The sequence below is a fragment of the Wyeomyia smithii genome, chromosome 2 (assembly GCF_029784165.1).
Source record: "Wyeomyia smithii strain HCP4-BCI-WySm-NY-G18 chromosome 2, ASM2978416v1, whole genome shotgun sequence".
Taxonomy (NCBI): Eukaryota; Metazoa; Arthropoda; class Insecta; order Diptera; family Culicidae; genus Wyeomyia; species Wyeomyia smithii.
In genome coordinates this window covers 106,835,049-106,860,484 of record NC_073695.1, presented here as the reverse complement: position 1 = coordinate 106,860,484, position 25,436 = coordinate 106,835,049, and the positions used below count along the sequence as shown (strand labels likewise).

Genomic DNA, 25,436 nt, shown 5'->3' with positions numbered 1-25,436 from the left:
TAAATTATAAAAACAACTGAAGTCTATTATCTCAAAGATCACACGACTTATTTGAACATATCTAGTGTCATTTAAACAGGTTGTCTCTCAAACTCACAAGTAAGAAATTTCATAGCAATTTGATATGTGGTTCAAAAGTTATGAAAAGAACCGAAATTCAAAGACTATTTAAAACTGTAACTGCTTTGATCAAAACATTTGGCCCCAACAAAATTTAAATTTGGTATTGTGCTATTCGTACGTTCCCGGTATTGCTCGTGATTGAAGAGTACGAAATTCAAAGTCATTTCTTTTATTTCGCTATTTCTTCAGCACGAATATTTTACTCCTAATTAATATTTTTTTTTAACTTTTTGCCTTTCTCCTAGAAAGGTATAGCAATTACTTGCAAAACCGAAGATATGAAAGTACTCCAAAGGGCCGAATGGCATATATCAATCGACGCAGTTCGACGAGCTGAGCATTTTCTGTATGTATGTGTGTGTGTGCGTGTATGTGCAGATTTTTATTTTCACTCACTTTTCTCAGAGCTGGCTGGACTGATTTTAATGAAATTATATGCAAATGAAAGTTATCGTTGCCCCATAAGACACTATTTAAGTTCATTGTGATTGGATTTTTGTTTTAGAGGTTATGTTAAAATATGTAAAAACCACGAAACATCAATATCTCAGAAACCACACAACCGATTTCAATAATTGGCATCAAATAAACGGGCTATCTTAAAAACTCTTCAATTTTGAATTTTATATAGATTGAACATGTGGTTCAAAAGTTATGAAAACAAACTGTTCAATTTCACTCATGTTTCTCAGAGATGGCTGGACCGATTTCCATAAAATCAGTCACATATGAAAGGTCTAGCTACCCCATAAGACCCTATTAATTTTTTTGCAATCGGACTTTTACTTTGCCTGTTATGTTTAAAAATGTGAAATCTAGCTATGACAAGAAACATATTCCGAAGAATACATAAACTCACTCACTTTTCTCAGAGATGGCTGAACCGATTTTCACGGAATTAGTGTCAAATGAAAGGTCTAGCTGACTCATAACACCCTATTGAATTTTGCTGTAATCGGACTGTAACTTCGTCTGAAATGTATCGAAATGTGAAAATCACGAAACTTCATTATCTTAGAAACTACACAACCGATTTGAACAATATTGATATAAGTTGAACGGGCTAGTTAAGGGTTAACTGATGAATTATGATTTAACACGTAGTTTCAAAGTTTGGCTGCCCTATACGTTCCCATTTCATTTGATTATTATCGAACCTAAGCAACCGTTATGTATTAAATTGTTAATAAAACCACGAAAGTCTATTATCTAAAAGATTACACGACTTATTTGAACATAATTAGTGTCATACGAACGAGTCATCTCTCAAACTTTCAAATAACAAACTTCATAACAATTTGATATGTGGTTCAAAAGTTATGGAAAGAAAAGAAATTCAAAGGCTATTTAAAACTATACCTACTTTGATCAATATATGTGGCCTCAATATAATTTAAATGTGGTATTGTATCATTTGAATGGTTCAGGTATCGCTCGTGATTGAATTGTTTAAAATTAAGAGTCATTTCTTTTATTTCGCTATTTCTTGAGCATTTACATTACGTCAAATTTCATATTTTATATTTTAATTACAACATCATTATTTTAGAACCCAAAAAGTGAATACACATTTATTGGATTGAAGCGTTCATGTAAATCTATCTTTACAAATAATAAGTTTCAATGAGAAAGGCTGAGTCTGACCGCTAGGTGGATTAATTTAGGTTTTTTTCAATTCAACACTAAAACAAACAAATTTATCGCAAATATAAACTGGGGTTGAATAAAATTGTCGATTAGGATAGCATAGCATAAACAGCTGCACAACTTCGTAGGTGGTGTCAGCAACAATACGCTGTTTACGAGAACAAATTACCCTCGTTTGTGAGCAGCAACATGAAATTTGGGATCTAATCAAATGTTGCTGAACAAAGGTCAGATGTCTCCAGAGAATTGTTACCGCCCTGGCCACGACCTTGCTACTGTTGGGGAACGGAAAAGGAATGTTGGTCCAACATTTACTTAACCCTCTAGTGCCCAAGTTAATTTCTAAACGGGCTTTGGTAAAATCACTATGAATCATTATAAACACTTTTTAAGTACATATTGAAGCTTTTCAAAACTTCGACTGAAGCCCGCCAAATGGCGATATTGGGCACTAGAGGGTTAAGAGAACCGCAGAGAACTCTGCGTGCCCTCATAAATGTTACGTCAGATGGGAAATTTTAGTAGGAAAGGGAGACCCTGGGATACATCTGTTAGATGTTGCGGGTCGATAATTAATTATATCATAGGTATGAATTTTGAGAGCTACGAAGAGCTGAAGCTATTGTGATTTACCGACTTTTCAGTTTAGTTTGTTTTTTATCAGTTGAATTTTTAAAATTTATATAGCAATTTTACTGTTTTATGTTTTGTGGTTGTGGGTGAATGAATGCGCAGAGTTTAGACTCTTAATAATTTAGTTATACGCTTATTTTTATCCACCGGTTTGACGTAACTTTCATTAGTAGCAAATCAATCTTTAGTCAGTCAGCCTGAAGGGGCTTCACCTCTTAGTTTAACATTGTCAAATAAGACCTACGCGAACAAAGTCCAATGTTCTCCGAAATATAAACCCGAAACTCTAAAAATATGTGCTAAGTGACGCATTCGTATGAACAAGACATCCTCTGTCTATTTACAAACATTTTAGTAAATAATTAGTTTATTTTTCCTCTACCCTCAACCAAAAATACATACGAAACAGATCTGTATGAATCTACCTCTACACGTCGATGATCAAAACAAAAAAATACAACGCCGGCTACATGTCAAAAAACAATTGCAGTTGAGCATATAGTATGCCAACCCAAACAACTCGAACAGAAAAAAAATCTAAATAACTAATATCACTTATCTCGCGCGAAATCTTCCTAAGGCTGCATATTCCGATAGTTCTGTTATTTGAAACACCAACACCAGTAGTTTAAGTTGATTTCACCATTTATTTCCGGGCAAAACACACTTACGTGGAGATAAAAACGCGCACAAACAATCGGCCTTGTTGCCAGTTTCCTCCGCTCGGGTTGAATAAAACTGTGCTCAAAATTTCTTTATTAAAAAAAACGGCAAACCTTCTTATTGCGATAATATCGATAAGTGCTGGAAAACTATCGATGTTATCAAATCATTGACTACTAAGTGTTCCTAGCGCCACCTTACTGCGTTTTGCGACATGCTTAAAAACCGTTGCATCTTTTTACACATGAAGCGAAATTAGCTTGGATGTATGTTATCTGTGATCAAACATAACGGGTGACAACTAAAAATTTAGAATTTTTCAGGGGCTCACTTACTCACAACAAACAGAGAAATGAGGGTATGTGTTAAAAGCTCTCACTCTCTCTTCTCTTTATGCCATTATTTTTTGGTTTCTTTCACGTATGCGTTAAAAAATGGACTTTTTCCGGATGGTGGTAAAAAAAACAAGACAGATAATTGAGTTTGATAAATTTCCTTTGAGCTTAGCTTAATCGCAAAAAAAATCCTGCGTGCGGCCTTCCAGAACATTCGCCATGGCGGACGAAAACATGCGTGTAGGCATGTTTTTTAATTCTTCTTTTTTTAATTTCACAATTCCTCCTCAGTTTCCGCGACAAAATTGTTGGAGTAGATCTCACGCTTCAAGCTTGCCCAGAAACCCTTGATGGGACACAACTTGGAGACGTTGGGCAGGTGCACCTACTGGGTACCACATCGATATACAGCGGCTCCATCTCCTTAAACGATCGCTCCGAATAGTGAGCCGATGCCAGTTCCGGCCAAAATACCGCGTCTTTGCCCTCCTAGTATTTCTTGATAAACGACGCAACTTCGGGCAGGCGATTTCCCCGTTCACGGCCAGTCCGGAGCGAAAGAAAAGCAGCTTTGACATGCCCTTCTCTCTGATTGTCAGCCACAGCAGCACCTTTTTGGGGAACTTGGTGTGTGAAAGAAACTTCACTTTGGTACTTACTTATCCAGGCGCTGCCACTGCGTCATTGGCTGCAGCTCCAGGCCAGGCAATCTTTCACTGTTTGGCCGGTTGCACCGACCTCTCGACCAAGTGCACGCAACGATGTAGCCACTTTTCTCTTGGTCTTCTTCTTCAGCATCCTTTAGAGCTTCTTTTCGCTAAGGGTCGTCGGCTGTCCGGATCCGGGCTTTATTTCAATGCTCTGATTGTTGTCCAATAGTGCCAATATGTTGAGGATGCCGGAACGGGCGTATCCGTTGTCCACGTACAGTCGCACGAACTCCTTTTTCGACGCAACAGGGTACCGTTCTTTGAACGCGCACACTTCTGGATGGAGTAGCTTCACTGTTTTCGCCATCACGGTTAGAGTTCGACTGATATAGCTATCAAATTTGTTCTGCTGACTCATGGGTTAATATGATTGATGCTGCAAGCGTAGTTTTGTCAGCGCGTATATAGGTAAACCCATGGAAAATCGTCAATTTTTGTCCACTTTTGTAGTGCAAACGTTATGCATGCCAAGTTCTGTTCAAAATGCTGTCGAAATAAGGAACTTTCCGCAAACGCATTGTACAATTCGCAATGGACTGCGCAACAATTTTTGAAAAAATTCACGGTTCTACACCTTTTTTGACAGCAGTAGAAAAAAAATTCCAAATTTTCAGTTGTCACCCGTTATTTTTAAGCTCACATATTTCGCTTGAAGCAGCATCTATTGAGTAAAATATGAACTTGTACACTCAAAAGTTTCAAAGGACACACAGCAGTGAATTCGATGTTTTATTTTGTTAGTTTTTTGCTAAGTAAAATTCTTAATAGCAAGCTTTCTAGATTTTTGCAGAGGGAATTTAAAAATTAAGTGTTTCTTTGAAGTTGAATACTTCTCTCAGGAAGTTCGGCTACATAGGGATGTGAAATGAAAATCTAAAAGCGAAAAAAGTGAAAAATATGTCCAATTTCAAATGCTAAAAATCGGTTCGTATTCGATGAATTTCCTTCGTTCCTGCAGCAATAGATTGGAAAATCTTCTAAGATTCTTCCCAAATGAAGATAATTGTAATTTTATTATTCAAACTATTGTACTTTTGAAAATAGTCAAGCCTTGTCAAAACGAAAAATTCGACCTCTGATTGGTCGTTATATGATTGAGCCAGCTGATGCAGGGACAGCGGATACCAATGGCAGCGTATAGCGGCCACAACTGTGACATGGTTACGGTTAGCGCAGCAGTTGCAGCGGGTATATCTGGCCATGAAGCATTAATGCAATAATTGAATTAAAATTGCAGTTGCAGCAGTCGGCCTTTTTCAAGGCTACTAAATGTATTTGGAAAAGCATAATGAATGGTTATTATTAAACTGCAACTGAGGTTTGATGCTGCTGCAAATGCACAGCAGTGTGATATTTATATACGAAACAAATCCGATTTCAAAATGACTGACACGCAAGCAGCCGGGTTATCTTTCTTGTTAAAGTATTCTACTTCAACCCTGCGGTCGTGGCTTTGCACACAACCTTCCTGTGATTATTTTATATAGCACTATGTGGCACTTTTCATGTCCCTCTTAGGCTACGCCTATGCCACCGTATATATATTGGTTGTGTTACGGCATCAATCTGATCATAATCTTGTTTGAATAGAAATATTATAAAATAATTAAAAATAACTCTTCCAGTCTCAGGTGCTCAACATGCAGCCAGATCTTTAATGCCAGGTTTTTACTTTTTTCTAATTTTTTAATAGTTTATTCGCAAGACTCCTGTTCTGGGTGAGTACTCCACAGTTTCAAAGAATTTTCGAAGAAATATTGCCAGATTTTACAAGTCGTTCTTAAATTTCTAATTTAATTTAAAAGTGCAATGTAGGTAAATATAAATACTACATTTGCAGTTCATTCAATACGAATTCATCAGATTTTAAAAATAACTTGAAAATCCAAATTATTTTCGGCAAAACCAGACAATTTTTGAGACGAACCGTGGAGTAAAAATTGGCAGCACAAACTAAAAGCCTTGCTAGGTTTAATGTTTTTATTCTATTGATACTTTCAACACCTCTACTCATCCGCGGTTGGTATCGGTAGCGTTCCTACGTAGGCCCCAAAGGTCTTATAAATCTCCATTGCATCTACGACTGCTTTTCCCAGCTGAGCTTCAGGTAAATCGAATCCCTCTACACCTCCACCGGTAAGCTCTATAGTGTATGCCAACCTGGCTCCACTGTATTTTCCGTAATCGTCGGTTGCTCCAGAAGCCGCATACAGAATATCAGCAGCATTTCCAACTGTCCATTCACTTCCACCTACACTCATAATAGCTGCCGCTGCTTGCTTTCCAAGGTCATCATGCTCTTCCCAGTTATCACAGTAATTGTCCAGCTCATATCCCCAAGGCCACAAAATCATTTCGCCGGAAGTGTGGACAGCAATGTACATAGTCAACGCGTCTTTATATTGACTAAATAATCCCATCATTGCAACTGTTTCTAGTTCTGATCCTTCCGACATTCCGGCATAGGTATTCGTACAAGCATTACTGGTGAATCTCCATTGAAAAGGAAAATTGCGATTTAGATCAACTCCTGCACAAAGCAGATTGTTTTGCGTGCGATTCTTTCTCCAAAGACGATTAACCTCGTGTGTATAGACGTACCCATCGGGATTTAACACCGGAACGATTACATAATCTGTCTTCTCAAGTTGCGCACTGTACTCTTCCGAATTTTCGACGAATTGATGAATCATATACATCACCGACATCACTCCGACCCATTCACTAGAATAAAACAAAAAATCAGTAGAGTAGAGTAGTATGCATTTATATGACTACCGAGCATGTATTCCAGCATCCATTAAAACCACCGGACGTTCCATGGAAACCTCCCCTCCGTTCGTAATGGAGAGCCCCATAATAGGCCTGTTCTCTTGTGTTCTGCCGACCTCAAAAACTTCAACCGTTTCATAATTTGCTCCCAACTCCTCCATGTATTGATAAATCTCCTCCAGTGTCCAATAATGATCGAAATCAACGGTGGCTCGTGGACTTGACTCTCGCTTAACTCGTTCACGGTATTCCAAGTTCGATTTCCGCTGTTTATCTAAAATTCTTCAAAGAGGAAAAGTTACACCTAACTTACTGAACAAGATATTTAATTTCTAACTGTTGAACGTTGTCCATAACTAGATCATAGTGTATGTCGTTTCGTTCTAAGAACTGTTCAAATCTGCTCTCGTCATAGTGGCTGACCATTACTCGTGCATCGCGCTTCAAACGTGGCATGTCCCAAAAGTCATAATCATCTTTTTCTGCTAAATCACGTAACTTTCCCAGCTGCTCGCGTGTTTCCGGACGCACCAAATACAGCTGGTATCTATGAATAAATTTCCGTAAAAATCATAAATAATAATGGTTTTCTTTCATGATCCATGTACTCAGCGTAAGAGACTTTTGTGGAATTTGCGTAAGCCAGAATGGCAAAACACACCAGGAGTAGACAAAATTTCATCTTGCTTAAACGGACGACGCACCCAAACTAAACACAATTGAGTTGACAAAATCAGACTTCCACACTAATCGCTACAACCTAATTGATTACCTTTCAACAGCTGAGACGTTACAGATAACACTGAGATGTTGGTGAGTTCGCTGTTTTATTGAGTAATTCGATAGCGATAAGATTTGTGATAGACACTAAACTATACCTTCGATAACTTGGCTTCCCGCAAACACTCCAAAAATTTTAAACATTTCGAACGCTTCTTTCGTGATCTTCTGCGTTTCGTTTGAATCAATTATAAACCCATCGCCAAAGGCACCACAAGATAACTCAAGTGTGAACGAGAAATTTACACCAACGCTACCGTACATAAAATCGTCGCTGCCGTTGGCCGGATAAACCAGGAAGGAAGCACTACCCACCCCATACTTAGGTCCGCCAATCGCTTCGACAGCACGTGCTGCCTTTTCGCCCAGTTCCTGCAATTCAGCAGCATTTGGTGCGAGCACGTAATCATACCCATACGGGTATAGAATGTAGTCACCGCATGAGTGTACCGCCAGATAAACTTTGGTAGCTGTAGCGTAATTTGCCATTAGTAGCATAAGAGCGCGCGTTTCTAGCTCCGAAGCAGGCGTGGAACCTGCGTATCCGTTACTGCATTCCTAAAAGAAAGTTCAAAGTTGTCGATCGTTGCGAACACCGATAACCGAGACAAAAGCTTACCCCGCCGTTGAACGACCAACGAAACGGAAAATTTCTGTTCAAATCAACACCTTGACAAAGGGAATTCGCCGGAGCTCGGTTCTTTCGCCACAAACGATTTATCCGGTGTGTATAGACGTACCCATCTGGGTTAGCAACTGGCATTATTACCCAATCGGTATTGTTTAACAGGTTGGTATTCGCCGAAGAGTTTTCAACCAATTGATGGATCAGATACACAACTGACATGTGACCCGCCCACTCACGAGCATGGATTCCTCCGTCGATCAAAACAATTGGACGGTTTTGTTTAACCTCGCCTTTGTTGGAAACAGTGATGACCTTAATTGGCCGGCCCTCATAGGTTGTACCGTAGTTTTTCACACGCACCTTGTCCGGGTACAGCTTCGCCAAATAATCCAGGTACTCGTATATTTCCTCTAGCTCCCAGAAATGATCGAATTGCACAGACTTATGCCTTCCGTTTGTATCCCTTTTTCTGCGTAACTTCTGTTGTTGCTCCACGCGTTCCTTGCCAATTAGACTTTGTACATCGTGATTAAGCAGCTCATAGGTGATGTTGTGTAGTCTCAAGAATGCAAGAAAACTATCCTCTTCGTTCGGGCTTACCATCACCGACGACCAACGACTAAGTCGAGGTTGACTCCAAAAATCGACTTCCTGTCGAGCGCCTAGTAATTCCAGTTGGGCACGTGTTTCGGGTCGAACATGGTACAATTTGTAGCTGTAAGTAATCACATGATCAAAACTTTTGATCAATTTAACTTTGTAAACTAATCACCCTTCGTGAGACACCTGTAGACTGGCTACGGCAGCAATCATAAGGTAATAGAACGGAAAAGCTTTCAAAAAGATGAACATTCCTAACAGAATATTTTCAACAAACTGATAGATAATAACGGGCACTCGAGTTTAGAATTGATGCGATAACCGGTTTATTATTCTGATGTTTATGGTTTGTGTAAAGCACACTATAATAATGCCGGTTGGACGTTTAAAGAGTTTACGAAGCAGCCAAAAAGCTTGACACGGTCGGAACAGATAACGATCTGCTAACATTGCTATATAACCTAAAAACGACGATTTAAATAAAATACAATGTAATGTAGACGATAGGGGTGAAAATTTTGTCAATTTTGAACTCCACCCGCATTATGTGGGCAAGTATCTACAAGAATTTGTACATGGATTGATGGCGTAAATTAACGGCTTGCTTCTAGCAGCAGCTAATTGACCTGATTATCACGACCAAAACTGGATTTGATTGGTTCAGGCGTCAATGCTAAGTCAAAAGTGTAATCAACAAGTATATTTCCTAAATGAATAATCAGTCCTGTCTATAGTTGTTCACCTACAGCATGGCGAATACCGACGCGACGCTTCACGCCAGAACTTGGGTACTAGCCTTAGTGTGTGAAAATTTTATTCGTCCACGCATGCGATGAAGCTCAACCGATGATAGTATTCATATTGACTCCATCTCAGTTATCGGTGGCTAGAGCACTCTATTAGATTAACCCTCTAGTGCCCAAGTTAATTTCTAAACGGGCTTCGGTAAAATCACTATGAATCATTATAAACACTTTTTAAGTACATATTGAAGCTTTTCAAAACTTCGACTGAAGCCCGCAAAATGGCGGTGTTGGGCACTAGAGGGTTAAATGGATTATTTTTGTTTCCAGCGAAGAAACGCAACCTATACGCAAGTCGCACAATCGTATTTTTGACGGTGTATGTTCTGTTCCGTTACTGACCGTTAACTCAAACCACCATTCCTTTGAAACAACTCTTTTCTAGAGACTGTGTTATAAAGAGATACGCAAAGAGAAAAGCAGTAAATATGGCAACCTTTTACTAATATTTTATTTCAAACAATTCTGGCAACCACGTTTAATTTCGTAGGACTTTTCATACGCACTAGAAAGTGTAATAAAGTTCCGAAACTTTGTAAGGACATATTACTGAGTTTCAAAGCTTGTTCATGCAATTTCTTAATTTTCAATACATCACTCATAATACGAGCATAACGAACACATTTTTCGTTCATAACATAATTGCACGTGATTCACAACATTTATACTGATTGCAACAAACATTCTGTACGAAAAGTAACACGCCTGAGTTTGTTTACTTTGCACGCTTGGAGCCTCGATTTGACGGTTCACTTGGAGTTTTCTATTCACTCTTTGTGTATCTATTTATAACACCGTCTGTGTACTCTTTTCCGCCTTTTCCGTGCAAGTGGCGCGTTAGGGACCAGCTGAAAAACGATACGAACCTCAAATAAAATATGACGATACAAAATGCAAATAATAAGTCTGGCAGTAATAAGATATAGTGTCAAATATTTGATAGAATTCAGGTTTGACTGTTTGTAAGAGATTTGATCGACAAAAATCACTCAAATCAATAAAGGGCTAGCACTAATGGTATCGTTTTATATGCAGTGGTGGGCACCGCTAACCGAAAATTTAGCGACGCTAATCGCTAAGCCTCTAATCGGAAAATTTAGCTCGATAATCGCTAAAGGCTAAACGCTAAACCCACATTAGCGGAACTTTCGCTAATCGCTAACTTATTAACATGGGCGCAACTACGGGGGGGCTAAGGGGGGCTACATCCCCCCCTAGCAAGTTTTAAGCCCCCCCTAGAATATCCCAGAGAATAATTGTAGTCAATATAAATACATCCCATACTTCCTATCAGAACATCAAAATCAACACAAACTGAGAAGTCATCATTCATTGTCTGAGAACTAGTACTGTGCCCAGGATCGATTCTCAAACCTAGCTCTCTTACTTACCTCACTAATAAGACGAGTGCCGTGGTGGCTCGTGCTGTATCAAGGAGTTGTTGCCATGCTGCTCGGTTTTGGGCTGTGTTTCGCCCGTTCCTCAGACGTCTCATCACCCGCAAGTCTCTTTCGATCTGGTCGAGCCATCGCGCACGCTGCACCCCTAGTCCACAGGGTTGCTGAAGAGAAGTGATTTCACAGAAGAGAAGTGATTTCGTCAGGCATCCTTACGACGCGACCGGGCCACCGCAACCTATTGACTTTCGCCAGCTGTGCAACGGGGTTCTCTCCAAGCAGCGCGTGCAGCTCATGGTTCATGCACTGTTGCCATTATCCGTCGTCTGTCTGTACTTCACAATAGATAGTCCGCAGCACCTTCTGTTCGAATACTCCAAGAGCGTTGAGGCCAGAAACGTTGATGTATCGATTCCGTAGAGAACTACCGGTCGTATCAGCTACATCGTCAACTTTTTACTTCGTCGCACTATACTCGATCGAAGTGGTCATGCCAATACCCCCACCGTGGGGGTAAAAAGTTGACGATGTAGCTGATACGACCGGTAGTTCTCTACGGAATCGATACATCAACGTTTCTGGCCTCAACGCTCTTGGAGTATTCGAACAGAAGGTGCTGCGGACTATCTATTGTGAAGTACAGACAGACGACGGATAATGGCAACAGTGCATGAACCATGAGCTGCACGCGCTGCTTGGAGAGAACCCCGTTGCACAGCTGGCGAAAGTCAATAGGTTGCGGTGGCCCGGTCGCGTCGTAAGGATGCCTGACGAAATCACTTCTCTTCTGTGAAATCACTTCTCTTCAGCAACCCTGTGGACTAGGGGTGCAGCGTGCGCGATGGCTCGACCAGATCGAAAGAGACTTGCGGGTGATGAGACGTCTGAGGAACGGGCGAAACACAGCCCAAAACCGAGCAGCATGGCAACAACTCCTTGATACAGCACGAGCCACCACGGCACTCGTCTTATTAGTGAGGTAAGTAAGAGAGCTAGGTTTGAGAATCGATCCTGGGCACAGTACTAGTTCTCAGACAATGAATGATGACTTCTCAATTTGTGTTGATTTTGATGCTCTGATAGGAAGTATGGGATGTATTTATATTGACTACAATTATTCTCTGGGATATTCTAGGGGGGGCTTAAAACTTGCTAGGGGGGGATGTAGCCCCCCTTAGCCCCCCCGTAGTTGCGCCCATGTTAATAAGTTAGCGATTAGCGAAAGTTCCGCTAATGTGGGTTTAGCGTTTAGCCTTTAGCGATTATCGAGCTAAATTTTCCGATTAGAGGCTTAGCGATTAGCGTCGCTAAATTTTCGGTTAGCGGTGCCCACCACTGCATATAAAACGATACCATTAGTGCTAGCCCTTTAGTGATTTGAGTGATTTTTGTCGATCAAATCTCTTACAAACAGGCAAACCTGAATTCTATCAAATATTTGACACTATATCTTATTATTGCCAGACTTATTATTTGCATTTTGTATCGTCATATTTTATAAGAGGTTCGTTTCGTTTTTCAGCTGGTCCCTAACGCGCCACTTGCACGGAAAAGGCGGAAAAGAGTACACAGACGGTGTTATAAATAGATACACAAAGAGTGAATAGAAAACTCCAAGTGAACCGTCAAATCGAGGCTCCAAGCGTGCAAAGTAAACAAACTCAGGCGTGTTACTTTTCGTACAGAATGTTTGTTGCAATCAGTATAAATGTTGTGAATCACGTGCAATTATGTTATGAACGAAAAATGTGTTCGTTATGCTCGTATTATGAGTGATGTATTGAAAATTAAGAAATTGCATGAACAAGCTTTGAAACACAGTAACATGTCCTTACAAAGTTTCGGAATTTTATTACACTTTCTAGTGCGTATGAAAAGTCCTACGAAATAAACGTGGTTGCCAGAATTGTTTGAAATAAAATATTAGTAAAAGGTTGCCATATTTACTGCTTTTCTCTTTGCGTATCTCTTTATAACACAGTCTCTAGAAAAGAGTTGTTTCAAAGGAATGGTGGTTTGAGTTAACGGTCAGTAACGGAACAGAACATACACCGTCAAAAATACGATTGTGCGACTTGCGTATAGGTTGCGTTTCTTCGCTGGAAACAAAAATAATCCATTTAACCCTCTAGTGCCCAACACCGCCATTTTGCGGGCTTCAGTCGAAGTTTTGAAAAGCTTCAATATGTACTTAAAAAGTGTTTATAATGATTCATAGTGATTTTACCGAAGCCCGTTTAGAAATTAACTTGGGCACTAGAGGGTTAATCTAATAGAGTGCTCTAGCCACCGATAACTGAGATGGAGTCATTATGAATACTATTATCGGTTGAGCTTCATCGCATGCGTGGACGAATAAAATTTTCACACACTAAGGCTTGTACCCAAGTTCTGGCGTGAAGCGTCGCGTCGGTATTCGCCATGCTGTAGGTGAACAACTATAGACAGGACTGATTATTCATTTAGGAAATATACTTGTTGATTACACTTTTGACTTAGCATTGACGCCTGAACCAATCAAATCCAGTTTTGGTCGTGATAATCAGGTCAATTAGCTGCTGCTAGAAGCAAGCCGTTAATTTACGCCATCAATCCATGTACAAATTCTTGTAGATACTTGCCCACATAATGCGGGTGGAGTTCAAAATTGACAAAATTTTCACCCCTATCGTCTACATTACATTGCATTTTATTTAAATCGTCATTTTTAGGTTATATAGCAATGTTAGCAGATCGTTATCTGTTCCGACCGTGTCAAGCTTTTTGGTTGCTTCGTAAACTCTTTAAACGTCCAACCGGCATTATTATAGTGTGCTTTACACAAACCATAAACATCAGAATAATAAACCGGTTATCGCATCAATTCTATACTCGAGTGCCCGTTATTAACAGTTGGTTGAAAATATTCTGTTAGGAATGTTCATCTTTTTGAAAGCTTTTCCGTTCTATTACCTTATGATTGCTGCCGTAGCCAGTCTACAGGTGTCTCACGCAGGGTGATTAGTTTACAAAGTTAAATTGATCAATAGTTTTGATCATGTGATTACTTACAGCTACAAATTGTACCATGTTCGACCCGAAACACGTGCCCAACTGGAATTAATTGGCGCTCAACAGGAACTCGATTTTTGGAGTCAACCTCGACTTAGTCGTTGGTCATCGGTTATGGTAAGCCCGAACGAAGAGGATAGTTTTCTTGCATTCTTGAGACTACACAACATCACCTATGAGCTGCTTAATCACGATGTACAAAGTCTAATTCGCAAGGAACGCGTGGAACAACAACAGAAGTTACGCAGAAAAAGGGATACAAACGGAAGGCATAAGTCTGTGCAATTCGATCATTTCTGGGAGCTAGAGGAAATATACGAGTACCTGGATTATTTGGCGAAGCTGTACCCGGACAAGGTGCGTGTGAAAAACTACGGTACAACCTATGAGGGCCGGCCAATTAAGGTCATCACTGTTTCCAACAAAGGCGAGGTTAAACAAAACCGTCCAATTGTTTTGATCGACGGAGGAATCCATGCTCGTGAGTGGGCGGGTCACATGTCAGTTGTGTATCTGATCCATCAATTGGTTGAAAGCTCTTCGGCGAATACCAACCTGTTAAACAATACCGATTGGGTAATAATGCCAGTTGCTAACCCAGATGGGTACGTCTATACACACCGGACAAATCGTTTGTGGCGAAAGAACCGAGCTCCGGCGAATACCCTTTGTCAAGGTGTTGATCTGAACAGAAATTTTCCGTTTCGTTGGTCGTTCAACGGTGGGGTAAGCTTTTGTCTCGGTTATCGGTGTTCGCAACGATCGACCACTTTGAACTTTCTTTTAGGAATGCAGTAACGGATATGCAGGTTCCACGCCTGCTTCGGAGCTAGAAACGCGCGCTCTTATGCTACTAATGGCAAGTTACGCTACAGCTACCAAAGTTTATCTGGCGGTACACTCATGCGGTGACTACATTCTATACCCGTATGGGTATGATTACGTGCTCGCAGCAAATGCTGCTGAATTGCAGGAACTGGGCGAAAAGGCAGCACGTGCTGTCGAAGCAATTGGCGGACCTAAGTATGGAGTGGGTAGTGCTTCCTTCCTGGTTTATCCGGCCAACGGCAGCGACGATTTTATGTACGGTAGCGTTGGTGTAAACTTCTCGTTCACGCTGGAGTTATCTTGTGGTGCCTTTGGCGATGGGTTTATAATTGATTCAAACGAAACGCAGAAGATCACGAAAGAAGCGTTCGAAATGTTTAAAGTGTTTGGAGTGTTTGCGGGAAGCCAAGTTATCGAAGGTATAGTTTAGTGTCTATCACAAATCTTATCGCTATCGAATTACTCAATAAAACAGCGAACTCACCAACATCTCAGTGTTATCTGTAACGTCTCAGCTGTTGAAAGGTAATCAATTAGGTTGTAGCGATTAGTGTGGAAGCCTGATTTTGTCAACTCAATTGTGTTTAGTTTGGGTGCGTCGTCCGTTTAAGCAAGATGAAATTTTGTCTACTCCTGGTGTGTTTTGCCATTCTGGCTCACGCAAATTCCACAAAAGTCTCTTACGCTGAGTACATGGATCATGATAGAAAACCATTATTATTTATGATTTTTACGGAAATTTATTCATAGATACCAGCTGTATTTGGTGCGTCCGGAAACACGCGAGCAGCTGGGAAAGTTACGCGATTTAGCAGAAAAAGATGATTATGACTTTTGGGACATGCCACGTTTGAAGCGCGATGCACGAGTAATGGTCAGCCACTATGACGAGAGCAGATTTGAACAGTTCTTAGAACGAAACGACATACACTATGATCTAGTTATGGACAACGTTCAACAGTTAGAAATTAAATATCTTGCTCAGTAAGTTAGGTGTAACTTTTCCTCTTTGAAGAATTTTAGATAAACAGCGGAAATCGAACTTGGAATACCGTGAACGAGTTAAGCGAGAGTCAAGTCCACGAGCCACCGTTGATTTCGATCATTATTGGACACTGGAGGAGATTTATCAATACATGGAGGAGTTGGGAGCAAATTATGAAACAGTTGAAGTTTTTGAGGTCGGCAGAACACAAGAGAACAGGCCTATTATGGGGCTCTCCATTACGAACGGAGGGGAGGTTTCCATGGAACGTCCGGTGGTTTTAATGGATGCTGGAATACATGCTCGGTAGTCATATAAATGCATACTACTCTACTCTACTGATTTTTTGTTTTATTCTAGTGAATGGGTCGGAGTGATGTCGGTGATGTATATGATTCATCAATTCGTCGAAAATTCGGAAGAGTACAGTGCGCAACTTGAGAAGACAGATTATGTAATCGTTCCGGTGTTAAATCCCGATGGGTACGTCTATACACACGAGGTTAATCGTCTTTGGAGAAAGAATCGCACGCAAAACAATCTGCTTTGTGCAGGAGTTGATCTAAATCGCAATTTTCCTTTTCAATGGAGATTCACCAGTAATGCTTGTACGAATACCTATGCCGGAATGTCGGAAGGATCAGAACTAGAAACAGTTGCAATGATGGGATTATTTAGTCAATATAAAGACGCGTTGACTATGTACATTGCTGTCCACACTTCCGGCGAAATGATTTTGTGGCCTTGGGGATATGAGCTGGACAATTACTGTGATAACTGGGAAGAGCATGATGACCTTGGAAAGCAAGCAGCGGCAGCTATTATGAGTGTAGGTGGAAGTGAATGGACAGTTGGAAATGCTGCTGATATTCTGTATGCGGCTTCTGGAGCAACCGACGATTACGGAAAATACAGTGGAGCCAGGTTGGCATACACTATAGAGCTTACCGGTGGAGGTGTAGAGGGATTCGATTTACTTGAAGCTCAGCTGGGAAAAGCAGTCGTAGATGCAATGGAGATTTATAAGACCTTTGGGGCTTACGTAGGAACGCTACCGATACCAACCGCGGATGAGTAGAGGTGTTGAAAGTATCAATAGAATAAAAACATTAAACCTAGCAAGGCTTTTAGTTTGTGCTGCCAATTTTTACTCCACGGTTCGTCTCAAAAATTGTCTGGTTTTGCCGAAAATAATTTGGATTTTCAAGTTCAAGTTTTAAAATCTGATGAATTCGTATTGAATGAACTGCAAATGTAGTATTTATATTTACCTACATTGCACTTTTAAATTAAATTAGAAATTTAAGAACGACTTGTAAAATCTGGCAATATTTCTTCGAAAATTCTTTGAAACTGTGGAGTACTCACCCAGAACAGGAGTCTTGCTAATAAACTATTAAAAAATTAGAAAAAAGTAAAAACCTGGCATTAAAGATCTGGCTGCATGTTGAGCACCTGAGACTGGAAGAGTTATTTTTAATTATTTTATAATATTTCTATTCAAACAAGATTATGATCAGATTGATGCCGTAACACAACCAATATATATACGGTGCCATAGGCGTAGCCTAAGAGGGACATGGAAAGTGCCACATAGTGCTATATAAAATAATCACAGGAAGGTTGTGTGCAAAGCCACGACCGCAGGGTTGAAGTAGAATACTTTAACAAGAAAGATAACCCGGCTGCTTGCGTGTCAGTCATTTTGAAATAGGATTTGTTTCGTATATAAATATCACACTGCTGTGCATTTGCAGCAGCATCAAACCTCAGTACTCTGATTGGTCACTTGCTTTCTGTGTGTGTATGATATGGTATCATGTGTCTATGTGTGTATGATATGGTATGATGTGTGTATGGTATAAAGATATGGTATGATATGTGTGTGTCTATCATATGGTATGATTTGTGTGTGTGTTTGTGCTGTGTATGATTTTTAACTCGGCACGATCTGCTAACTGCTGAATCCGGTTCACGAAATTCACAACCCTTCATTAGTAGACATTATAACTCATTACCCAAGTAAAAATATTGGTTTTATCAAAGTTTTATAGCGCTCAATACAGCCAAAAAAGCGCTATAAAACTTTGATAAAAACAGTTGTGTCACTAGGGTAATGAAACACTCAATGCATTTGTTAATATTGTACGTAGTTCTACGTCATTTATGCGGTCGTGGCTTGGATAAAACCTCCTACTTTTTGGGGAAAGCAGGTTCTTCGGACTGCCAGTCTGCGGGAAGCTGCGAAGTTGACGCATCCCTGGTCGTTGTCGTTCGTGACGGTGTGCAGGCTGTGCGGGCTAATTACCGGCTTATATATGTTTTCCTTACCGACCTGAGCGTTCATGTCCCCAATGACGATCTTGATGTCTCTACGCGAGCAGCTATCGTAGAGTTTCCCCAGCTGTACGTAGAACGTTCCTTTCTCTATATCAGGACGTCCTTCGAGAGGGCAGTAGGCATTGAGAATGGTGTAGTTGTAGAACCGGCCTTTTATTCTCAACAAACACAACGTGTCGCTGAACGCCTGCCTCTTGATCGCGCGACTCTGCGTCCTGCCCAGCACTATAAAACCGGTACCCAGCTCATTGTTTGTGCCGCCCTGCGGCCACAAATTCGCCGTACCCTCTCTCCTTTTCGGTAAAGCTCCTGGAGCGCAACGATGCCGAACTGGTGAAGTTCTAGCTGATCCAGCAGAATCGTCGGCCTTATTTCGTCACTAGATCATTGCGGGTAATTCCGGTTCGTTTTCAGTTCTTGATTGTTCGTAGTATGTTTATTTTAGCATGCTGCTTTACTAGGGCTGCGATACCTAGTCTCGCGACGGGGCCGCCGTCTTGGGTGTAGAGGCGAGACACCGCATTCCATAGTTCACCGTCCACTTCGGATCAGTCGCTGTTCGAGCCGCCCCCATCCTGAAAAAACAGACGCTCAGACAAGCTGCTCTCCAAGGAGAACAACTACCGCTTCCCTGTCAGCATACGACCAAGTTCCCACCGGTTCCCCAATCTTCTCATGGTTGCTCGTATTCCAGTCGGTTCCACGTGGAGTTAAGAATATGGCATTATGCCTTGGACCACACTGGGATCTATTTTATGCTGACTAGCACGGGTGTACTGCTGGTACGCACTGCCCAGCCGTTTACCAAACCTAGTTCGCCTTAATATCGAATCAGTGTCAGTTGAAAGAGATGGTCAAGATATTTAATACATCTTCGGAGATTTATTCCCGATTGAAGTGATTTTGTCTTCTGTTACGACACTACTTTATGCGTTTTTAAATAGGCGCATTGTAACTCTTTTTCCTATTTTTTTTAAATGAAGTGTATGAAAACTAGCCCCCCCTAGAAATTTTCCTTAGTTGCGCCCATGCTTATTAATATGTATGTTCACAAAACGGTGTTCATACTTCATTTTGTAAAAACAAGGAGTAACAAAAGTTATTCATCTTGCACTAAAAATAGATACTTTTAGGAATGTTTTTATAAAAATTCAAATACTATCTGAATCGAAAAAGTAAAACCAAAGTTGTCATAATTTCAAGCGAATTGCAATTCACAAAAGTACCAAAAGTGCCTTGGTGTGCCGAAAATTCAATCTAGACCTTGAGCTTCTCTACAAAGTTTAGCGATTAGTGTTTCGAAGGCCAAAATTTTAGCGACGCTAACAGTTTCGCTAACCAGCTCAAAAATTACCGAAATCGCTAAGCCGCTAACTGAATATTAGCGTCGCTAATTATCGATTAGCGAATTAGCGGAATGGTGCCCACCACTGCTTATATGATTGTACTGATGTACTACTGAAAGATTTGGAAAATTGTCAAATCTGCTTTGAGTTGTGTTAGTGACTCACGTGCCTCTTGCCAACATAGGAATTGTTCCAAATCGTCATGAAAAGCTATATATAAATCGATCAACACGGATTAATGCCTGAGTAATCGGATACAGTAAATTTGGTCAGAATAACATGGTTCGGCAATTGAAACTGTCAAAGTAATTTATCAAAATCAAAATTTTTAGTTGAAATTCATTTAATTCCACTAGAAAACATATCACTTTTTGAAACTTCACTGGTTAAGTTTAACTTGTTAACCCTTGAGTTTAACCACTCGCCGCAGACGGTCGAGCAACGGAGCACACGAGGTCTGCAGGTGTTTCAGTGCTACTGCCAGATGTCGCTTCAGAATTTCCACATCTTCATGTTTGTTAGAGTTTACTTCGGCCTCCAACATGCCCCAGACGGCGAAGTCTATAGAGTTCATAGAGTCCGGTGAACTCATCGTCCATTTCGAGCACAAAATGAACCGTGGAATCCAGAGTTGGGTTAACTTCGCATTGTAAGCCGGCGCCAAGTCCTGTTGGAAAGCCCAATGTCTGGTACCAAAATAACCACGTGCCTTTGGTTCGATGACGTTTTGTAGAACTAGTTATCGAGATATGTACTCCCCCTCAGCACGTTGGCATAGGTTCGTAATCTTTCTAGCAACCAAACTATGTCGTTCTGCTTATTATCCTTATGCTTTTGGACCTATGAAAAAGTGTACCTACAGATAGGTTATGAAATGGCCGTAATCGAATTATTTTTCAAACCAAATGTCTCAAGGTCTCAATATGTTATATCAAAAAAATCAAGAAAATCGATTTATGGGAGAGTCTTTCAACTCGATAATTATACTTACACTAGAACAACTTTTTTAGGGACAACACCAGGTCTTGACGATTTATGCATTTCTAAGACGTTTGGCACTAAAAAATTTTTCGGTATCGAAAATTTCTTCGTTTTTTCATCAGTCAAAAAATTATGAAAACCCAAATTAATCCACCTAGTGGTGAAATGCTGCCTCTCTCATTCAAACCTTTTATTTGCTCAAATAGATTCACACGAACACTTCAATTTTCAGAGAAGAAAGACTTTGATAACAGTTGCTGGATTTAGTTTTCATCCTAAATAACAAATTTTTGGTAGCCAACAGTAAAACCATACCTAACATTTGAACATAACGTTCAAACACATATTAACATATAATAACATGAAATAAATATGTTTCAAATATATGACGCGAAATTTGTTTTTGATCGTGGTTCAATCCAAACGTCACACAGTGGCAGGTCTCTATACAAGGAAAAAACCTAAATGTCTTATTTATATGATTGGAAATTACATATTATTACAATTTAGGAGTGGTGACTCATTTCTGATGAAAGAACGAGAACGATAAAAATTGAAAATAGCAGTTTATGCACCGGAAGTGCCGTTAGACCTTTCTCATAATCAGATTTTTGTTTTTGCTTCATTCTTGCTCAAAATTTTGATAGGAGAACCGCTCTTATATTTATATCATCACCTATATTCATCTCATTGCCCTAATTTGATCAATTTACTATAAAATTTAACTTGTCTTTGAGTAAAAGTAGTTTTATTTTACCTTTTATTTAAGTCGAGTACCTAGTCGGAAGTTAAGAGCGAAATAAAAGCGACGGGAAGAATATAGGTGCTAAGATGAATATTCTGGTAATTGGGCTTATTCTTCATCGAAAAATTTTAAAATCGCATTTTTTTGGTTTGGTTCTTAGGGTACTACTTTTTGAATTAGGATGGTGCTAGGATCGTCATAATTCTATTATTTTATTTTTTTTTTTGAATTTTTTAGCTTTCAAGCCGTTTGACTAATTCGAGATCTTTCTGCGACAAGTTAGAGGTCTTTTAAGGAAAATTATGAGATCGTATGGTAGTTTATTTCAACGTCAGTGAAAATATAAAAGACGATATATTTTTTTCTCATCAATTCAATTTAGGCCCTCTTAATACATCTTGCAGTACTGAAAGAGTAAACCTCTTCATATAAAGAGAAAGAGTAAACCAAGTTCATATAAAAAAGCTTGAAACTACTGGAAAAAACTTCATGTATACTTCCCAGTCAATCTTGTTGTTTAAATATACTAAATTGAATATTCTCCATAGTTTTATTTTAGAAATATCTCCGTATGAGCAACGATGTGCAAAGCGGAAATTTGAAAAGTACAATACATTTACCATTAATTGTTGGTTATCCAATCGTTCCGAACTGTTTCACAAGATTGTACGATAGAAATGAAATTAGAAATACATGTTTTTTGGCCTTCCTGCAATATGTTTTACCTCGATTGGGAAATTGGTTGTATTTTTGGAAAGTCTTGAAAATCAACCAAAAAGTACACAAATTTCAAAATTCAAAACTGAGGAAGTTTCAGGTGATTAAAGTTGAGCTAAAAATTGTGATTTCAAACATAAAAATCATCGAAATTGCCTGATATAGCAATATTCAAAGTGCGATTAAAAATTGATATCTCAACCGATTGTAATGAAACTTTACACTTTGAGAATCTTCGGAAAAATTTACACTTTGAGAATCTTCGGAAAAATGCAAAACATCAAAAATATTGACATGAAAAATCGAGGTTTATTCCGGTTGGACTTGATTGTATATCATATGATTACATATCATTTTAGATTCGATTATTTATTTTTCACAACTTTTGAGCCACGTGTTCAATCATCAGTTTTCATCAGTTAAAAGTTAAGGTAGTTTCTAAGATAATGAAGTTTCATGATTTTCACATTTTGATACATTACAGACAAATACTAATTTTGTGGAAATCGGTTAGCTAGATAAACGGTGGAAAGAGAATGATGGGGAAAGCCTCATGCCCTGAGTTACCTATAGGTTAATATATAATCAATATGAATGTATATTAAAGATTATCTTCTTTTGTCGAGAGATCGTTCCGTGTACTAAGTGTGGTTTATTTTCTTTCTTCAAACATACATCACATGTCCTTGAGTGGTGACAGCAGTAGGATTGCTTATTCTGTTGGTAGAACTATTGACTTCGTTTCGTTTTAAACATTTCGCCTGCCTAAGATACAGCAGAAGGCTGTGTTCAAGTTTAAATGAAATATGTTCTCGTAAAAACTCAGCAGAAAACGGAATTTCTTCCGGGAAAGACGTAATGTTTCTCGGACCCATAATCCGTGACCGAATCATCTAGGGTATCTAGGGACGAGTGGGACGACACATAAGCAAGTGCTACTATGGATGAAATCTTCACACTCCGGCAGATCCTTCAGAAATACCGGGAGTACAACGTACCAACACATTACGTCTTGATGGACTTCTATGCATATCGGGGACACTCTCGAATCCCTTCGAAGGGTTTACACAAGGAGATGGACTATTCTGTACGTTGTTCAACATTGATCTTGAGAGTGTGATCCCATGAGCGGGCATCGAAACGAGAGGTACTGATAAGCTTTGCAGACGACCTCGACGTTATTACGAGAAACTTTGCGACGGCGGCGGAGGCAATTATGCTAGACTAAAAGAGGAGGCTAGGAGAGTTGAACTAGAAATCAATAAGTCCAAAACCAAGTATATGAAAAAGTGAGGCTCGAGAGAAACCAACATTCGACTTACACGGTCGGTGATCATGGACGGCGATGAACTCGAAGTGAGTAGCCCAGGATCGAGGAGTGTGAAGAAAATTTTTTGATATGGCACGAGCCACCACGATTTTAGTCTACTGAAATGAACTAAACTTATTTCGAAAAATCGATTTACTGGCATCCTACTGTTAACGTCATGCAAAAAATAACAATTCTTATGTTGCTCTTAAATAGACTCCAACGATCGCTTTTAGTAATGGATCCAGCCAAAACACCACGTCTTCGGCCTCATTGTATTTCCGGCTAGTACTTCGTACTTCGAATTTTCACGCTCATGGCCAGTCCGGAGCGAAAGAATAGCAGCTTTGATATCCCTTTCTCGCTGATTATCAGCCACAGCAGCACCTTCCTGGGGAACTTGGTGTGTTTTGGTAAACTTTTTAACATTTGAATCGTATACTTATCCGGCGGAACGAGGGTTTTCTTTCATAGGCGGTGACGGAGTTGACGAAAGTCAAAACCGTTCGCAATGATAACACCTCTTATGCTTAAAGCTATTCCGGTGAGACGAACTGGAGTAGACCAGTCGCTGCGGAATGCTCATTGATTAATTCTATCGCTTTATTGAAAATCATTCGCTTTTATAGGCAAATGCAATTGCCAAAATATTTAATTCTATGTTTACATGTGTGGCCAGCTTGGGCCCCTACTGGAAAACAGCTGGAGAGACGAGCATTAAAATTGCAACGCTACATTTTGCGTGCTGTATGAATCAGGCACCAAACGTTGCGATACACTCGGCATGGCATGGTAGCGAGTGTGCTGTAACGCTTAGGCTTTCAGTGAGTAACGGAACTTACTTGCGTGGGTCAGTGGTTTGAATCGAAATTTGTTTGTTTATGGTTTACGGTGCCGTTCAAATGAGTTGGTATACGACAGTGTGAAATGAACATCACTACGGAGCTCACTTCTTTCGTGAGGGAAGTAAAATACGAATTGCCCTGCCAGTTGTTGCCATCCAGGGTGAGATAGGTCTCGTCGTCCATCACCACCACCACGTCGCAATTCGCCGGGAAAATCGATTTGACCATCTTCTTTTGCCTGAAGTTTGATCATCTTATTCAGTCTGCAGCCGAGACCAGTGTCGTTTCCTAACATGTATGTCCATGTTCGCCAGGCACTCTTTCACTGTTTGGCCGGTTGCACTGACCTCCCGGCCAAGCGCCCACAGCAATGTAGCCACTTTTGCCTCGGACTCCCTCTTCAGTACCCGATCAGAAGAGCATAACTAAAAAATTACAAAATTCTATCAACGCGAGATACAAATAACATATTTTGATACAATTTTGTATTTTTCCGTATAATTTTGATAACAACATTGAATCTGAATGAGTTATTATAACAAAACCTGAAATGAAGTAGTTCTGAAACAAGTCTAACTAATTTTTTGTTTTTATCAAAACTTGTTGTTTCTAACAATGTTTGTTATTATACTGTTCTATATACTATCTTATTTTGTTAGAAAGCTGATATATTAGTAACAAATTTTGATATTTGTTTGATACTAGTAGAATCATTTCTGTTATAATTTCTGTTATGTTAACACCTAACGGGACCAAAATGAAACCACAGCCTGTAAGGTTTTTCCCTTAACAAACTAACAACTTCTGTTATATTTTTGTTTTTTTTTTTTTGGCGTAGAACTACGTTTTACTTTAGCATACCACACAGGGATGCAAACTGAAGAACTGGGACGAAATTTGTCCCTTTTCAAATGCTTATAGGGCAGTTGGTTTTCAACCGATTTTCTTCATTCTTGCAGCAATCGATTGGAAAATTATACACGCATCTGCTCAAATGCAGAAAAATGTTGTTTGAATCTACGAACTATTGCACTATTGAAAATTGTCAAGCCTTGTTGAAATAAAAATAACGTCCTCTGATTGGTCGCTTGCTTGCTGTGAGTGTATGATATGGTATGATGTGTGTATGTGTGTATGATACGGTATGATGTGTGTATGGTGTGATGATATGGTATGATGTGTGTGTGTATATGATATG

The 25,436-nt window shown here is 39.7% G+C and overlaps 2 protein-coding genes across 4 annotated transcripts; one reads left to right on the top strand and one right to left on the bottom strand.

The window, feature by feature from the left end:
- Positions 1-6,073: 6,073 nt before the first annotated feature.
- Positions 6,074-9,555, bottom strand: LOC129719798 (uncharacterized). The gene is made up of 7 exons (XM_055671204.1): positions 9,064-9,555; positions 8,283-9,006; positions 7,757-8,221; positions 7,492-7,592; positions 7,221-7,430; positions 6,890-7,165; positions 6,074-6,835 (listed from the first exon to the last, which is right to left on the bottom strand). The coding sequence occupies exons 1-7, from the start codon at positions 9,141-9,143 to the stop codon at positions 6,118-6,120; spliced, it is 2,574 nt and encodes an 857-aa protein (XP_055527179.1). The 5' UTR covers positions 9,144-9,555; the 3' UTR covers positions 6,074-6,117.
- A 4,087-nt stretch (positions 9,556-13,642) lies between these two features.
- Positions 13,643-17,073, top strand: LOC129722218 (carboxypeptidase B-like). Of its 3 annotated transcripts, none has more exons than XM_055675513.1 (4): positions 13,643-14,087; positions 14,145-14,868; positions 14,930-15,389; positions 15,721-15,918. In XM_055675513.1, the coding sequence occupies exons 1-4, from the start codon at positions 14,008-14,010 to the stop codon at positions 15,780-15,782; spliced, it is 1,326 nt and encodes a 441-aa protein (XP_055531488.1). In that variant the 5' UTR covers positions 13,643-14,007; the 3' UTR covers positions 15,783-15,918. The 3 variants fall into 3 exon arrangements, with proteins under 3 accessions (XP_055531488.1, XP_055531490.1, XP_055531489.1); XM_055675515.1 differs by lacking the exons at positions 13,643-14,087; positions 14,145-14,868 and adding exons at positions 15,986-16,261; positions 16,316-17,073 and having other exon boundaries at positions 15,278-15,389; positions 15,721-15,930; XM_055675514.1 differs by lacking the exons at positions 13,643-14,087; positions 14,145-14,868; positions 14,930-15,389 and adding exons at positions 15,398-15,659; positions 15,986-16,261; positions 16,316-17,073 and having other exon boundaries at positions 15,721-15,930.
- The last annotated feature ends 8,363 nt before the right edge of the window (positions 17,074-25,436 follow it).